Raw genomic sequence first — 13,973 nt, forward strand, 5'->3', positions numbered from 1 at the left:
TATTACATGTATTGGATCTCAGGAGCAGCAGTAGTCATGACCATTCGGTTAAATACAGCCTTTGCTCTTTTAAAGTTCTCCCAGTTCCTCGGCCCAGCGAGGAAGGCAGAACAGAGAGGAAATGGATGGCAAAAATAGCAGGATGGCTCATTCTTGTTGCAAAGGGCCAGCCTAGTTTGTTACTAAGGGCCTGTCATGTCTCTGCAGCGTAGCACACAGAGCCCTGCTGCCACACCAGACAGCTGGTTGACTGACATCAGGGGCTTGGTGATCAGACATTTTGATGAGGCAGAATGGGATAGTGCTTAGTGGCAGGGGTCGAAGGGGTATTTGGTGACCCCACCGTGAAGCTCGACCACTGCCTCTGTCCAGGAGATGAGGTCACCGGCCAGGTGACCTCCGCAGGAAGCCTGGCTGTAGATTTCATTGGGCGTGAGAACGCGGGACCACAACTGGAGGTCTGACATCTCGCCCACGAAGGACTGGGTGGCGTCAAATTGGCCACCTAGGGTGTCCTGTTAGGAAAGCACAGCGTTATTATTAAGAATAAAGGACCACAAAACATGTACAAGTACTATCTGTCCCACAATTAACGAACAAGACACAATTATTTAAACAGATTTGTCTTTGAGTTTTCCACCTTTTTTTCCTTTAAAACAAGGTTGGTTAGTTGCCAACAACGTTCTAAAACTAGGCAGTTCAGATCAATCAACCTTTGTACTTAAACCATCTCATGACCTAGTCTCATGTTAAGGTTAGGGTTAGGGGGAAGGTTAACTAACATGCTAAGTAGCAAAAAAGTAGTAAGTAGTTGCAAAATTGCTAATTAGCTAAAATGCTAAAGTTGTCCATTATAAGATTTGAACACGCAACCTTTGGGTTGCTAGACGTTCGCGTTATATGTAAGTAGTTGCAAAATTGTTAATTAGCTAAAATACAAAAATTGTCTATTATAAGATTTGAACACGCAACCTTTGGGTTGCTAGACGTTTGCGTTATATGTAAGTAGTTGCAAAATTGCTAATTCGCTAAAATGCTAAAGTTGTCCATTATAAGATTTGAACACGCAATGTTCGCGTTATATGCCCACCCAACCTACTTTCGTTTTTTGCCTTAAGTAACCTTCTGTCTTATGTAACCATACCAAATGTAACATATCATACTAATATCAGTCTCTCAGATTTACATTTACTATGTTACGTCTAGTCTATGAGACCTGCTGGACGCTCTTGTCTAGTGCGACTTAGTTAGTGCATTCATCTTAAGAAAGCTAAGTGAGACAACCACATATCACAGTCACCAATGCACTGATTTCCAAGCTTAGTTTTTGGCAATAGCCTGTGTCTTCTCAGGACACAACTAGATGATAATCAGCTTTAACGATTGTATTAACAGCTTTTTGTGTTCTACAAAGCCTAAAATCAGCAAACACACACTGTAAGTGTGACAAGTAATTTCCGGTTCCTATCCCAGCTTTTATATGTTCTTCAGAACTTTGAGTATGCAAATTCATAGAAAGGAAACATATAGTTGTACCTGTTCCTGGCCCAGAATAAAGACTCCACCAGGCTTGATGGGATGCCATGCAGATAGATTCTCTCCAGATCCCCTTTTTACGCCGTCCTGGAAGGCCTCCCAATGCCCATTGTGTGTCGACCATGTCACACACAGATGGTGCCACTTCCCATCCGTCATTGCCATGGGCAATGTCACTGCCTGTGCAGGGAAATAGAGGCAATGGCTCGATTAACTAATTGCATGATTGGCTGATTGATTGATTGATTGGCTCAATCCAAAGAGTCTAAACAAATGATTTCCATGAGTAAAAAGGGCAAGGTCACTGCCTGTTCGGAGAAAGAGAGATTATTACCAGGTTAATTGACTGTCACAGAACAGGGTATTAGTGTCATTGTCTTGGGCATTTAGAAAAATTACACCTTCAGAAGGTAAATTAAACACATGTTGTCATTTTTTTGAATTATATTTCGTGAAAGATTTGTCAGGTTTTTTGAACAGGTACAAATGGCCATCGCATTTCAAGTAGTGTGCTTTCTTTTGTGTCAGTTCATAACAACATATCCTTCGGGTGCCATAGCTAGGCATCTCCCAGGTTGCACCACCAAATTCCCGAGTGGCGCAGCGGTCTAAGGCATTGCATCTCAGTGCTAGAGGCGTCACTACAGACCCTAGTTCGATTCCAGGCTGTATCACAATCCGGCCGTGATTGGGAGTCCCATAGGGCGGCGCACAATTGGCCCAACGTTGTCCGGGTTTGGCTGGGGTAAGCTGTCATTGTAAATAAGAATTTGTTCTTAACTGACTTGCCTAGTTAAATAATAAAAGAATAAAAAAAAGATCCCCTCGTCTGCGGGAAACCCTGCCTCATGCTGAGGTATGGGCCCAGACCATGTGTTTATCCTCACCTCCACCCTGTCATTAGACGCCTCTTCGAATGACTGTGCTAGGTAAGCTGTGGTCTTATGCCATTAGGGAGGATGATAGATGAGGACAGGGCCACTGTCTCTCAGGGGGTGAGAGCAGGCTGCAGCTGAACTGTAACTGCCTCCTGCCATGCTCCTTGAGGACAGGAGATACATTGAATTCTGGTGCCTGATTGGATGAGAATGGAGTCACCTGACACTGAGGTGTGAGCTTGCTTGCCTTGAGGTGACTGATTTTCCACTTGTGCTGCCAATGGGGCAACTGACTGATAGGTTTAGAAATTGTTGCAAATTTATTAAAAATAAACAACTGAAATATCACATTTACATAAGTATTCAGACCCTTTACTCAGTACTTTGTTGAAGCACCTTTGGCAGCGATTACAGCCTCGAGTCTTCTTGGGTATGACGCTACAAGCTTGGCAAACCTGTATTTGGAGAGTTTCTCCCATTCTTCTCTGCAGATCCTTTCAAGCTCTGTCAGGTTGGATGGGGAGCGTTGCTGCACAGCTATTTTCAGGTCTCTCCAGAGATGTTCAATTGGGTTCAAGTCCGAACTCTGGCTGGGCCACTCAAGGACATTCAGAGACTTGTCCCGAAGCCACTCTTGCGTTGTCTTGGCTGTGTGCTTAGGGTTGTTGTCCTGTTGGAAGGTGAACCTTCACCCCAGTCTGAGGTCCTGAGCACTCTGGAGCAGGTTTTCATCAAGGATCTCTCTGTACTTTGCTCCGTTCATCTTTGCCTCGATCCTGACTAGTGTCCCAGTCCCTGCCACTGAAAAACATCCCCACAGCATGATGCTGCCACCACCATGCTTCACCGTAGGGATGGTGCCAGGTTTCCTCCAGACGTGACGCTTGGCATTCAGGCAAAAGAGTTCAATCTTGGTTTCATCAGACTAGAGAATCTTGTTTCTCATGGTCTGAGAGTCTTTAGGTGCCTTTTGGCAAACTCCAAGCGGGCTTTCATGTGCCTTTTACTGAGGAGTGGCTTCCGTCTGGCCACTCTACCATAAAGGCCTGATTGGTGAAGTGCTGCAGAGATGGTTGTCCTTCTGGAAGGTTCTCCCATCTCCACAGAGGAACTCTAGAGCTCTGTCAGAGTGACCATCGGGTTCTTGGTCACCTCCTTGACCAAGGCCCTTCTCCCCCGACTGCTCAGTTTGGCTGGGCGGCCAGCTCTAGGAAGAGTCTTGGTGGTTCCAAACTTCTTCCATTTAAGAATGATGGAGGCCACTGTGTTCTTGGGGACCTTCAATGCTGCAGAAATGTTTTGGTACCCCCAGATCTGTGCCTCGACACAATCCTGTCTCTGACCTCTACGGACAATTCCTTCGACCTCATGGCTTGGTTTTTGCTCTGACATGTACTGTCAACTGTGGGACTTTATATAGACAGGTGTGTGCCTTTCCAAATCATGTCCATTCAATTGAATTTACCACAGGTGGACTCCAATTAAGTTGTAGAAACATCTCAAGGATGATCAATGGAAACAGGATGCAACTGAGCTCAATTTCTGAATACTTATGTAAATTAGGTATTTCTGTTTTTAATTTTTTATACATTTGCAAACATTTCTAAAAACCTGTTTATGCTTTGTTATTATTGGGTATTGTGTGTAGATTGCTGAGGATTTGTATTTATTTAAACAATTTTAGAATAAGGCTGTAACGTAACAAAATGTGGAAAAAGTCAAGGGGTCTGAATATTTTCTGAAGGCACTGTATGTCTGACACATCACAGTAGGAAACCTTATAGTAGAAGAGTGTATGTGTGTAAAAAGTGAGGGAAAATAATATATATCTTTGCAAATTGGTCACTAGGTGAAACTACGCAAAATAATAAATCATGCTCTTACCTTGTCGTTGACCAGTAGTTCCATGGGGTTGTTGCCCCATTCGATCAGAACCAGTTCATTGGCCTGTCCCGGTACAGAGTAGGAGAAGGGCGTGCCGAGGCCAGGCCCTGATCCCCCTTTTATCCAGAGGCAGACGCTGAGGGCGAAGATTTCGTTGAGTAGGGTCCTCTTTATCCTTCCATACATGTAGTTAGTGCGCATAGGGAAGCCAATCTGGAAAGCATCTGGACTCTTTGGCTTTTTCCGGGTACCTGTTGGGATACAAAACAACAAAATATGAGCAATGAACAGCTGATACTGAATATCTGTACCTGCAAATTCAACTGGGAATGCATGATATAACTTGGAAAATAGTATACAGTATCAAAGTGGGTTATTATCAGAGTTTCAATACCAGGGTCAGTGTTCCTGTGGTTAAGGTGGCTGAGCACAGTTTCAAGCTTGTTGTGTCCACGGCCAAGAGGTCTTGGAGCCGGCGGCTTGCTGTTATAGGATGGACGAGGATGATGGCCATGGTCGTCATTGCCATGGTGACCATCGTCATGGTGACCATTTCCATGGTGGTCATCATGGTGGTCATCGTGAAGATCGTGGTGGTCGTCATGGTGATCATCATGATGGTCGTCATGGTGTTCGCCATTACGGTCGTCATGATGGTCATCATGGTGATTGTCATTGTGGTCGTTATGGTGGGTGTCATGACGGCCATGGCTACGATCATAATGGCGGTCATAGTGTCGGTCATAGTGATGTTCGTCATGGTGACTGTTTTGACGGTTGTTGTGGCGGTTGTTGTGGCGGGTGGGGGTGGGGGTGTGGGTGTCGTGGTGGTCATCACGGTGATCGTCGTGGTGACTGGGTACATGGTGGTCATCGTGTCGATCATCATGGTGGTCGTCGTGGTGACCGGGTCCATGGTGGTCATCGTGGTGGTCATCGTGGTGGTCGTCATGATGGTCATCGTGGTGGTCGTCATGGTGGTCATCGTGGTGGTCATCATGGTGATCATGATCATGATGCCCACCGTAGTGATTGTTGAGCTGCTTCTCAAGTGCATTGATTTTGCGTTGCAGGAGGTCTCTCAGTGAGCTTGAGTAGGAGCTGGAGGAATTCCTGGCCTGGAGAAAGAGAAAATTATTCATAGTTATTATAGGAAATGTTTGCGTACCTTATTAGTCCATGTGCTTGGTTATTAAAACTTAGTGGAGCAAACTAGAATATCAGTTGGAATTTATTTCCATAATAGGACTTTTAAAGAGCTGAAAAAAGTATTTTTTCAAGGATGCTCAAATTCATGTTTTGTTTTAAAGACACCTCTTCTACTTTAGCCCATTCTGGGTTGCTTACTTCGGTCATATTGTGCTACCCCTAATCTCTTAAAGTGGGCAGATAAAAAATAATTTGGTTGGGATAAAGACATTTAAAGGCGGCCCCTACCTTCCTGTCAACTTCCTTCCTTTCCTCCATCTACTTCTGTCAGTGTCTCTGATCAAATCCGGCTTTACCCATTGCCACAGCTCACCCAGATTATTAGCTCGTCACAATGGATGATGCTAATTGGCATTGAAGGTGGCTACCACCCTGCAATGCTTAGACATCGGTTTGTGGCATAGACATCCTGTTAGGTGACGGAACTCCAATCTCAGCTGTACTGTCTTTGTCTAACACCCTCAAGACAGAGGATTTTTGGTAACACTTTCTATGGACCACCAGTGTTAATAAGTGTTATTAATGCTTGTATAGGCTATAGGCCTCTATGATGTCTTATAGCAAGGTTTTTTGGTAACACTTTTATTTTTAGAGCCTGACCGATATACACTACCAGTCAAAAGTTTGGACACACCTACTCATTCAAGGGTTTTTCTTTATTTTTTACTAATTTTTACATTGTAGAATAATAGTGAAGACATCAAAACTATGAAATAACACATATGGAATCATGTAGTAACCAAAAAAGTGTTTAACAAATAAAAATATATTTTATATTTCAGATTCTTCAAATAGCCACCCTTTGCCTTGATGACAGCTTTGCACACTCTTGGCATTCTCTCAACCAGCTTCATGAGGTAGTCACCTGGAATGCATTTCAATTAACAGGTGTGCCTTCTTAAAAGTTAATTTGTGGAATTTATTTCCTTCTTAATGCATTTGAGCCAATCAGTGACAAGGTAGGGGGGGTATACAGAAGATAGCCCTATTTGGTAAAAGACCAAGTCCATATTATGGCAAGAACAGCTCAAATAAGCAAAGAGAAACAACAGTCCATCATTACTTTAAGACATGAAGGTCAGTCAATACGGAACATTTCAAGAACTTTGAAAGTTTCTTCAAGTGTAGTCTCAAAAACCATCAAGCGCTATGATGAAACTGGCTCTCATGAGGACCGCCACAGGAATGTAAGACCCAGAGTTACCTCTTCTACAGAGGATAAGTTCATTAGAGTTACCGGCCTCAGAAATTGCAGCTCAAAAAGAAATGCTTCACGGAGTTCAAGTAACCGACACATCTCAACATCAACTGTTCAGAGGAGACTGTGTGAATCAGGCCTTCATGGTTGAATTGCTGCAAAGAAACCACTACTAAAGGACACCAATAAGAAGAAGATACTTTCTTGGGCCAAGAAACATGAGCAATGGACATTAGACCAGTGGAAATGTGTCCTTTGGTCTGGAGTCCAAATTTGGAGATTTTTGGTTCCAACCGCCGTGTCTTTGTGAGACGCGGTGTGGGTGAACGGATGATATCCGCATGTGTATTTCCCACTGTAAAGCATGGAGGAGGAGGTGTTATGATGTGGGAGTGCTTTGCTGGTGACACTGTCAGTGATTTATTTAGAATTCAAGGCACACTTAACCAGCATGGCTACCACAGCATTCTGCAGCGATACGCCATCAAAGAGAGTGAAGGAGTGCTGCATCAGAAGACCTGGCCTCCACAATCACCCGACCTCAACCCAATTGAGATGGTTTGGGATGAGTCGGACCGCAGAGTGAAGGGAAAAGCAGCCAACAAGTGCTCAGCATATGTGGGAACTCCTTCAAGACTGTTAGAAAAGCATTCCAGGTGAAGCTGGTTGAGAGAATGCCAAGAGTGTGCAAAGCTGTCACCAAGGCAAAGGGTGTCTATTTGAAGAATCTGAAATATAAAATATATTTGATTTGTTTAACACTTTTTTGGTTACTACATGATTCCATATGTGTTATTTCATAGTTTTGATGTCTTCACTATTATTCTACAATGTAGAGAATAGTAAAAATAAAGAAAAACCCTTGAATGAGTAGGTGTGTCCAAACTTTTGACTGGTACTGTATATTGTTTCATCTATATTATCGGCCGATATTGGCCTTTTACCGATATATCGGCCGATAATTCTACTAATAACCGATATTCAATAAATGGAATGGAAAAAAAGTGAATCTCATGCTTATCTGAACACTAGCGCCCATTCTCATTTTCATTATTATCACAATGTAAGAAATCAACATTTGAAGCAAATTTCTTGGACAATTAATATTTTGGATGGCAATTTAAGAGAACTTGGTGTGGAAGATTTCCCTGCTGTAAAACACTAAATCGGCATCAGTAAGTTTTGTCACACAAAAAAATCAGAATCGTTATCGGACCCAAAAAATACATATCGGTTGGGCTTTACTTTCGATGAACCACAAGTGTTGGTGTTAGTAGTGCTTGTATAGGATATACGCCTATAGCAAGTCTTATAGCAAGTCTTACAATTCATTATAGAGTGCTATAATCACTTTAAGCAAATTGATAACACAGATGGTTCATGGTGAGAAACAGAATCAATTAGAACCAAAAAATAATCTTTCAGAATCCCAAAAATGTTGGTCAATTAAGTTGGATTTTGTATATACAGGAACTTCCTTAATGCATGGGAAAATTAAGAAGAAAAAAAAAACGGTGTTCAGTTCATTGTTAGTGTCAATGGTCATATGTCATACAATCACTCAACAGGACCTTCTCCTAGGCTTCATAAATTCCAATGGGATCAGTGCAATATATCCTCTAGGGTGAGAGTCAGGATAGTTAACTAATCAACTTAGTTCTTCCTACGCATGCACATGGATGGAGCTTGGGCTGTAGGCCACTGATTATCCTCACAGCATGAGAGAAAGCCGGAACACCCTTTGTCGTGCTTCATTTCAGGTCAGTAGCGAGACAAACAGTACCCCATAGTGACGCATAAGATAACTTAAATTCACACAAAGGGCAAATAAGCTTCCTATCCCTTTTCCTACTCATCCTTTGTTGTTGTTCCCACTCACCTGCAAGTTCTCCAGCCTCTCCTTGAGTGTCTGTAGTGTTTTCCTAGTCTGCTCAGGGGAGAAGGCCCCATGCTTGCTCCCAGAGTTGTCCTTCCCTCGGTGGTGTGGGTCCGATCGATGCCCATTGTTCAGTGGGTAGTGTGGGTTCCCGTGGTGGTTAGCATCATGGTAGGAGTGGTGCGAGCTCGGGTGATGGGTGTTGTGACGCGGGGGTCCATGGTGGTCGTCGTGATGGTCATCATGATGACCCATCCCCCGGCCAAAGCCCTCACAGAGGGTCAGCTTGGCAGTCAGTTCCCTGATCGTCTCCCGCTGGTCTAAGATGGTCTCTTTTTGCCGCACCAGGCTCTCGCGAAGGTGCAGGATGGTGGATTTGGCCTCATCTGATATTCCTATCCCCATTGACCTCCTGCCGTTACCATTGGGCGCCCCTGCAGCAGGTCCATGATGCCCATTACTGCTGGGTCTGTCGTGGACAGGTCCGTGTGCTGCCCCACCTGGTGTGAAGCAGCTGGGGTCTGCTTCCGCTGGAATCGGGGTGCAAACAAACTTGGGCTGGGCTCCATAGTCATAGTCTAATCCCGGCACACTAACAAGAGCCATTGAGGAAGATATGAGAGTATAAAAGAGTAGAGAAAAAATTGGGAAAGAGGGTAGGATGAAACCTGGAAGTACTCCGCTCCAACACATTTGCCCTGTAGGCAAAAGCATCAGGGGTGGGATGGCGTTGTTGGCCATCTTCTCTCCTGTCAAGGGAGAGTGTCCTTCCACGCTTTATTTTTGGTGTGATGTATACCACGAGTAGAGGTCATTTGGTGCGGATGGCAATCTGATTTTACACATGGCAAAACAGTCCCAAATTCCGTGTCCAACAGGGTAAATTCCTTCAAGAAGTATTCCAACACGCAGGACCTTGTCTCAGCCAAAGCCGTTAGTGGTTCATCACTGTGCCACTGTATCAAACCACGCAGACTGGCTCCATAACAGGACAAATGGGTGTTGACGTGTCCTTTTCCACTGTTCAGGGAAGAGGGTTCTGCCTCCAGGTGATCCCTCTTGGCACAGCGTGCCTCTTGTGTTCGGCAGCCAAAATTATCCCTTTATAGCCGGCTTCTATCCATCTGTGATGTTCAATGGTGTTCTCATCTGGAAGGAAAAGACAAAGGCGATAAGTCATAAATGTCATTGACACTTAAAAACTTTACAGGAAATACTTTTTTTAAGTCTTGGGAAATGCTATCACTTCAGTGAATAGACAACAACAGCAACATACGAGGCCATGATCAGAAGTACATTGATATACTGAACAGTACAGAGCAATAGGATGGCGATGACAGAACTCGAGCAGAACAGGGGTGGGTAGTAATGGAGCAAGGGTCATAAAGAATTGAAATACAATTATTTAGTCAATCAGTCACCGCTATTGGTTTTCAATGAGCCAGCAATGGCCTGGAGTGAATGACGTCAACAGCTGAGAACCCCCCTGGGCAGTGTAATCAGATTACAAGGCAGCCAGCAGGATGCAGTTAATGAATGATGGTTTTCATTTTAATGTGGACAGGCAGGCAGTTTACTATGCAGGGGGTTATTCATAGTGGAACAACAGGGGAACAGTTGTGCAAGACAAGGGGCTATCATCAAAGAAGATATATTGAAAGAGCCGCAAATAGTGCCAGTGTGATTGAGGAGGTGTGTACAGACTAGGAAAGCACCGTAGCCGTGAGTTACAATAAACAGTAATGGAAAGAACTGCTCTTGACCAGGGATATAGTAGAATGCTGATTATGCATGTTTTTATCTGGGGAATAGCATTTACTGACCTATTAAGCTAAATTAGCTTTGTTAGCGTTAATATTAATGTTATTCTTAATCAGAGATTGTCGTCCATCAAACCACCTAAATGACTTCAGCAAACATTCTAAGAGTAGGTATAAGGCCTCAACTAATCCAGGAGTTCCTGAATAGGGGGTCAGACAGAAAGTGAGGCAAAACTAGGAGAAGGTAACAGATAGCTCAAAGACACTGCCTTATAAGCCTCTTTCCCATCCCCATGGCTATCATCAATTCACCACACATACCGATAGGCCTACTTAAAATATAATCCCCAGTCCTATATTTTTATGAGATTATTGAGAGTTGATTGATTTGCCACATTAATCATACGTAATCCAGTGTATTTAAAGGTAGACTCAGCGAAATGATGTTGCCACAAGCAGCACCACAGATATTGAGATGAGCGAGATGCAACACTTCGCTCTCACACAGTCACACACAGTATCTGCGCAGGTGCATGGGTTCGCTTCACGCTATTACAGCGTGGTAGCCATGGGACCAAAAGAGCGGAGAAGTTGAGCTTTGCGCTTCAACGCTCTTAGTTGTTGCGGAAATTTACCCACTATGCTGTTTACTTTCTGCATCTACGTCATATCGCTGAGTATGCCTTTAATCAGATATATTCTGAATAATACATAAAATATAAATGTGTCAATGTCAAGTTGGCAATTGTTTATGTCAGCAAGCTATATTTCAGCATCTACAGTGGATTAGAAAAATAATGTGTTTAACTATTTTCCTTCTGTAAATTTACAGCAGGAATGATATAATGTTTTACAGTAAGGAAAATAGTACTGTAACATACATCTTTGTTGTAAAGCAAGATTACAGGTTTAAGTTTGCAACTCTGGTGCCAGTATAATGCTGTAAATGTACAGTGAAATTATCCCTGAAATCTAAATGTAAGAAAAATAATACATTTGTACATAAAATACATTTATTAAAATTGGTAACTGTTAAGAAGATTAACAACAAATCAACAACAGAATTGACAATAGAAGTAAGAACTGTTAACACATATGTAACCAAATAAGATCCTCATTACAACACTAATTAAAAACTATATTGTGTGCCTGTGTGTGTGTGGGGTGTGGGGGAGAAAGAGAGACAAAAGAAAGAGAGGGAGATGGAGTTAAAATTGGGATTGGGTACAATCTTAGATCCATGGTCATCAGGGCAACTATTCGGGGTAAGGGGGTTCAGAGGCGGTGAAACACACAACGGGACAGTTTGGGCGGGAGAGCATCCAGGAGAGAGAACTCGGCGCAGCATCAGGTGTTCCTCATGGGGCTCCGTAACAATCCTCCTCAGTTCTGATTTGTCAGCTCTTCTCACCCCTAGGACAAGCATAGAAAAATAAAGAATAGAATGAGAGACAGAGAGCACCAGGGCTGTTACTCTGTGGGTACAAAAGATAGGTGACAAGGGATATATCAAGCTGGTGTCGTGTGTGTGTGTGTGTGTGTGTGTGTCAGGAGGTTGGTGGCACGTTAATTGTGGATGACTGGCTCATGGTAGTGGCTGGAGCGGAATCAGTGGAATGGTATCAAATACACCAAACACATGATTTCCATGTGTTTGATGCCATTCCATTCGCTCTGTTCCAGCCATTATTATGAGCCGTCCTCCCTTCAAAAGCCTCCACTGGTGTGTGTGTGTTTGTGTGTGTGTGCGTGTGTGTACTGTACTTACCTCACTAGAGGTCTTTAATCAAACTCAGTGAGCTCTTGGAAGAATGGGGCAATGTAGGGGTTGAAAACAGCTGGCTTCCTCTGGGCCACCTTGTCACTTTGTCCGATCTTCAGGATTCATCATCTTGGGTTGATTCGAACCTGTACAGCCATGTATCCAATATAGTTTATGAAATCAATTGAGGTACCTCAAACCCTAGCTAACTAATAAAACATTGCTATAGCCAACACAATACCACATTTTCCTTTCTTTCTGTGCCAACTAATGTTTGCATACTACTGGTAAAGTAGTGGCCTCCCGAGTGGCGCAGTGGTCTAAGGCACTGCATCGCAGTGCTAGCTGTGCCACTAGAGATCCTGGTTAGAATCCAGGCTCTGTCGTAGCTGGCCGCGACCGGGAGACTCATGGGGCGGCGCACAATTGGCCCAGTGTCGTCCAGGGTAGGGGAGGGAATGGCCGGCAGGGATATAGCGCAGTTGATAGAGCATGGTGTTTGCAACGCCAGGGTTGTGGGTTCGATTCCCACGGGGGGCCAGTATGCAAACAAAAATAAAATAATGAATGCACTCACTAACTGTAAGTCGCTCTGGATAAGAGCGTCTGCTAAATGACTGAAATGTAAATGTAAAGTGAACAGGTTTAGCTAATACTGTAACATTATGGAACAATGTTGTTGCGAGGTTATACGGACACGGACATGCCACAGGGTTGTGACAGCTAAGGAGGACACGGTCCCGGTGTTGCCTTTCATGCTCTCACAAAAGCTCTGACGAAGGCCTTGAGGCCGATACGTAAGGCTTATTAAAGAGCAGTGATACTATCAAGAGCAGTGATACTATCAAGAGCAGTGATACTATCAAGAGCAGTGTGCGGGTTTCTTCTTTTTTTGTCAGCCATTTATGCTCTTCCCATTGAGTAGACTGTATCTCGGTGACATCTAGATGGCTACCAATATTCGTTATTACTTGTGTGGGCTGCTATCCTACTTGAAATATAAAAAATATATTTTTTAATTGGCCACGTTACTAGCGTAACGAAACTGTGATAGAGCTGCCCAGTGGAAGCAGGCACCTCGATACAACACCGGTGCACTGGTCATTCTCATTGGCTTTAGTGGCTGAGGCTCGCGAGTAGTTTAACGGCCCTCGACATGGTTTGTGTAAAATGCGGCCTGTTCATCCGGGGGAAAGAAACGTTGCGCCAGTAATATGGGTCATATCCAATGGTCATATCTTTTTAATTGCTAGAAACAAGCTGTTTTCTCTGTAGTAATGGTGAAAACATAATGGTTAGGAATCTGCGCTCAGTTTATTCTCTATGGCACTCAGAAGCTGGGGTACAGCGAAGCCTATCATCACAGCAATTATTATCTGGGAGATTGTTTTCTAGCTCACACAGCAAGATATTTACAAAGCAATTTAGAGCAGACTGAAATGGCTTGTGTCAACCTGAGCTAGCTAACTAGCTAGCTAAGTTAGCTAGGAAAACATGCAGTAATTCCACGTTGGCTAGCAATAAAGATACTTATGAATAAGTCAAGGTACAGTACCTACCCAGCAGCTGCTGAACATTTTCTTCCACTTCACAGAAGCTTCAAAAATATATTTCATAAAATAGTCTGATATTCATGTGGCTCACCGGACAGCATGAGGTTGGCGCCTGAAACGGATCTTTGTATCTCTACAGTAGGCATAAGCTATTACAATAAAGAAATACAGTATGTTAGAGTAATTTTTACAGGAGGCTTCCAATTACAGTTAATAACAGTATTTTTTCCAGCATTTTACCCATAATATAGTGCAATCTACAGCATTGATGCTGTAAAACAGATTTACAGTATTTTACTGTACATTCTACAGTGTTT

The 13,973-nt window shown here is 43.4% G+C and overlaps 1 protein-coding gene across 1 annotated transcript; it reads right to left on the reverse strand.

The window, feature by feature from the left end:
* Positions 1-305: 305 nt before the first annotated feature.
* Positions 306-9,187, reverse strand: LOC311132489 (uncharacterized protein; the record flags this gene model as incomplete). The annotated part of the gene is made up of 6 exons (XM_084165772.1): positions 306-515; positions 1,537-1,716; positions 4,299-4,549; positions 4,693-4,975; positions 5,162-5,416; positions 8,585-9,187. 6 exons carry the CDS (start codon positions 9,185-9,187, stop codon positions 306-308), a joined length of 1,782 nt encoding a protein of 593 aa, XP_084021898.1.
* Between the last annotated feature and the right edge of the window lie 4,786 nt (positions 9,188-13,973).

Source organism: Coregonus lavaretus (assembly GCF_964263955.1).
Source record: "Coregonus lavaretus genome assembly, chromosome: 7".
NCBI classification, from domain to species: Eukaryota; Metazoa; Chordata; class Actinopteri; order Salmoniformes; family Salmonidae; genus Coregonus; species Coregonus lavaretus.